At 41.2% G+C, this 4,380-nt stretch overlaps 1 protein-coding gene across 1 annotated transcript; it reads right to left on the reverse strand.

The window, feature by feature from the left end:
* Positions 1 to 6: 6 nt before the first annotated feature.
* On the reverse strand, positions 7 to 3,589 carry LOC128892643 (protein Shroom-like). The gene is made up of 2 exons (XM_054153180.1): positions 3,327 to 3,589; positions 7 to 2,035 (listed from the first exon to the last, which is right to left on the reverse strand). Exons 1-2 carry the CDS (start codon positions 3,582 to 3,584, stop codon positions 1,784 to 1,786), a joined length of 510 nt encoding a protein of 169 aa, XP_054009155.1. The 5' UTR covers positions 3,585 to 3,589; the 3' UTR covers positions 7 to 1,783.
* Between the last annotated feature and the right edge of the window lie 791 nt (positions 3,590 to 4,380).

Raw genomic sequence — 4,380 nt, forward strand, 5'->3', positions numbered from 1 at the left:
TGTGTGTGTGTGTGTGTGTGTGTGTGTGTGTGTGTGTGTGTGTGTGTTTCCTACAATGTATCACCGCTTAAAGCTACCTTTCTCTCCATCTTTTTCGTTATATACATGTTACTATGTCGCTCGGTTGCCTGTATCGTTCCAGATATATCTCACGACCACGTGACTCCTTACCCTTATATCACATATCGTATATAAGAAGGCACCAGAAGTAATTCTAGGTCAAGTATCCCGCGACACGCGCCATCGCGAACGAATCATTAATGTTAACCAGGTAAAATGGAAAACGTATCCGTATGCTGTACACGCCCGCGGTCAACCGTGTCTGCTTAGGGCAGCGAAGTGGACGAACATCGTGTTACCATCCTCGGCAAATGTCGTTCCGCGGTTTAATCACTGAAAAACCTCGTCGTAACGAATCAGAAAGACAACTGGCTCACTGAAGTATATATTAAAATTTTGATTCGTCCAGTGTAACGCAGTGCCGCCGAAATATATTTCCATACAGCGATCGGAGATTTCAACGCCCGCATGCGACGCATAGTTGAACGGATACGACGAATCGCGCGATTTCGCACGGAGAACGCGATTGAAGGTACCCACGCACGGTCAATTTTACGTTATTTTGTACCGATATAGTATCATTGACGTGATATTATATCAGCAATAATAACAATATTTTTAGCTTCGTGTTCGATCGACTTAGAACGATGCGAATGGTTGACAAGTAATTCTACTTGGGTGATTGGGATGTTTAATTGTTTTATAATTACATTGACTGTGGGTGGGTACCTTAACGAACGGTCGAGGTCACCTGTACGCGCGAGTTCCTTTGACCGTATATCATGTCGTACGACATACGTAACAAATTTATACTCAATGTTTATTCCATCGAGTACGTATCATGATGAGCGTTTAATCGTTTAACGATAAGTATAATGAAATATTTAATTTTATAACTTTATTCGATATTTTTCTCTATGTATGAATTATGTCCATCTAGAACACGGTATAAATTTAACGACTGAAGTCGGAGCCAAATATTTTGACTGCTCGAGGCCTCTGTTTGGGCACATTCATCAAAAACTATATTCACCAACGTGTAAATTGTTGTTACCTTAGAAATGAATAAATAAAGACACGTAAATATTAAAACGTACTACCTAATGAATTTTCATTTGTAGGTAATAATGTATTGCATCTAAATACTACTTTGAAATAATACGAAACAAAAATAAATTTCAAATTCATTCGATTGCCTGTGGCACATCTGTCGAATTAACTTCGACGACCTTGAACGACCAAAGTATTTGACGTCAGCTTCAGCCACTCTGTCTCGAGATGGAGCTCGGAGCTTCGATTCTCGCGCGAACGGTGACTTCTCACTTTCAAAAGAAACCACGACGAAGCGTGTACCGATACAAGAATCAAGACACAATTTCTTTTCGACAGACGAGAAGGCTCCGCGACGCTTCGTCCGTCTAGGACTCGAAGAATACGATATATATGTACAAAACAATTTCATCAAGCTACCGATTTTACCTACCGATTAGGGATTATCACTTTCCGTTCACCGATTCGAGGATCACGCGTACGTTTCACAAAAGCTTCGACGAGTCGCTGGGAAACCAAGTGGAGCGACGCCCGCTTCATTCCTTATCGTTCATCCATGGTCGGGAGGTTTAAAATTACGTGGATTCTTAAGTGGTATGCGCTCGAGCGCGTATAAGAACGCGGCCACGCGTTTCTCGTGCGATCGGTTACGCGATCGGTTCATTTAATACGACTAGTCGATCGCTTCTCTCAGCGCGGCTAGCTGCTCCTCCCCGAGTTTCACCTTGTCCTGAATCTCACGGCCGTCAACGATCAGCTTCGCCTTCATGTTGATGAAGTGCTGATAGTCGGCGAACTCCTCCTCGTTCAGGTACTTCGACAGGATCGTGGAGACGTTCACGCTTCGCTTGTCGATGTTGCCCTTCAGGATCTTCGCCTCCTCCAACTGGTCCATCAGCTTGTCCCTCTTGCTCTCCAGGATTTTCTGCGAACACCATAGGAACTGTATCTCGAGAGAGGTTCGAAACGAAAGCGCGATTCATAGGAAATTGTTCAGGAAAATTTACGAGAAAGTTATATTATTTTTATTTTATATATATATATATATCAGGTTTATCACTTTTTTTTGTTTTAATTACTTTATTCAAGGTCACATCAACTACGAGACTATTAGTGACCACGTCAATGATTGCAATTTAATTGTAATTTATTTAACATGTTATATTTCATTAATATCGTGATTATTTTGAGGAATTCGTTTCTGTTGTTGAGGATCGAGGCTCATCACTTGCTATGTTTTATTGCCTATGTTATTTAGTTACTACTTTTTGTCTGTTTTTTAGATACAAGTATTTTCCTGAAGTTGGATTTTATGCCAACACTCTGCTGTATCAAAATACCAGTTGTTCCATGAATTACACACGTAATTGAACTCGTATCATTGCTCTGAAGGCCGAAGAAATTAAGTTTCAAAGACGAAAACTTGTCTGAAAAAAATATGTCCGTTCACAGTTATTGTTTTAATTATATAATTGAAATTTAGGCCTCTCGATAGCTACCTTTCCTCCTCCTAATAGACTACTAACGTAATAGCTCGAATTAAACGACTCTTATTATCATGAATTGATTCGTATTGCGAGCGTACGATGACCCGTTCCTTTCAAGGTTTCCACAATGATTATACTCTTTACCCGTGAAACCATATTGCGCAAGAATTCTTCCATAAATCAACGCGACTTTCCGTTGGACGGATAAATAATTATATCCGTACTTCTCGGCCTTCCTGTTCGACAACCACAAATAATTTTATGTCAGCGTCGATTACGGGGACGTCGTGGATCCCGAGGACGCCGGGTAAATTTTCAGTTAATCGCGCGAGCACACGATTATCATTCTCTGTTCGTTTAAAATTCCTCAATCCAATGAAAAATCGTGGAATTGCGTGCGATGGTTTGCGTTGAACGATCAGGAAGGCCATTTCGTACCGTGCTCAAGAGTCTTGAAGATGACCATTGCAAGAAAAGATCCAAGTGATAATGAAACATAGGGAAGTATACCTTGAAGATACTTGCTAAGATAAATCTAAAGCAGAGGACGAAATAAATGTTTACAAGCATTTGATGTTCAAAATAAATAGCTACTACCATTTTTACAATTGCAACATTTACTTTCCAAAGGATTCAGGATTAATTAAGAGTCACCTGATTCTTTTACTGTAATGATCCTACTCTCCATAACTGGTGTTATCAGTGTACGAAAACGAAACAAATACTCACTCTTTCCGCATGGTCGGCTGGCATTCCGTAAAGGGCGTTCTCCGCTCGAGCCAATCTGCCGCTGAGACCAAGAAGAAGACTCGTGATCTTGCCGACTTCCTCCACGTGAAGTCGATATTTGGAAGCTTCCGCTGCCCTGGCGACCGCGGAAATCCGCGAGGCGACTCGTGCACCCAACGCCTCATTCACCTCGCCCTCTTCTCGCACGGCCTCCTGCTCGGCTCTGAGGACTACCAGTTTCTTGTCGAGCCTCATCATCAGCTCCTCCTGCGAACAGAATCACTTTAAGTTTCGATTGCGTTCGCGCCAAATCGATAAAGTTCAATTTCACGGCCTCGAGAAGACGTCTTCGCCTCTAACGTGATCGCAAATGAATATTCAAAAACAAACTGCTAATGTCATAGGAGGATTACTTCGGTAGCTAGGAAGCTGTTAAATCTTTGTTCCTGGAGTTGTCAAACATTTTAATTAAAATTCCTTATGTCAATATCTCTTAAATATTTCAATAATATTTTTTCCAAAATATTAATAGCATCCCTAGAAGTTGTCACACAAAATTTCAAATTTTGTGAACCTAATTTCGTTGCAATTTTGGACTCTGCACATCAAAACATTAAACGAACTGTTAAAAACAGCCACGTATCTTGTATGTTATATTCAATAACTGTTGCGAAAGTCAAGAGCATTACTTCCCAGCTATTGTAACGATCGTTAAAGCAATTTCTAGGCTAGAGACGTTTTGATGAATTGAAGGATGCATTATGGAGCCTCTAATGAAGTCTCTGAAAGCTTAACTGATTAGATTCACGATGACTTCGCGCGAAAGAGAAAGAGGCACGAGACCGAAGAAAACGAGGACCGAGGTGGACTGTGAGAAGTAGAACTTCTTAGGGGGGTTAATAGAAAATGCGAGGAAGCAAAGAAAATGAAAAGCAGATTCCGACTCGTTAAGATAGGAAGCCTCGAGTTAGGCGAGCGTAATGGCTGCTCTGTAGTCTGATGAGGAATTACGCGCGAGGTCAAGCAGTATTTCCTGACTCAGGATTAGAATGAG

The sequence above is a fragment of the Hylaeus anthracinus genome, unplaced genomic scaffold (assembly GCF_026225885.1).
Source record: "Hylaeus anthracinus isolate JK02 unplaced genomic scaffold, UHH_iyHylAnth1.0_haploid 12774, whole genome shotgun sequence".
NCBI classification, from domain to species: Eukaryota; Metazoa; Arthropoda; class Insecta; order Hymenoptera; family Colletidae; genus Hylaeus; species Hylaeus anthracinus.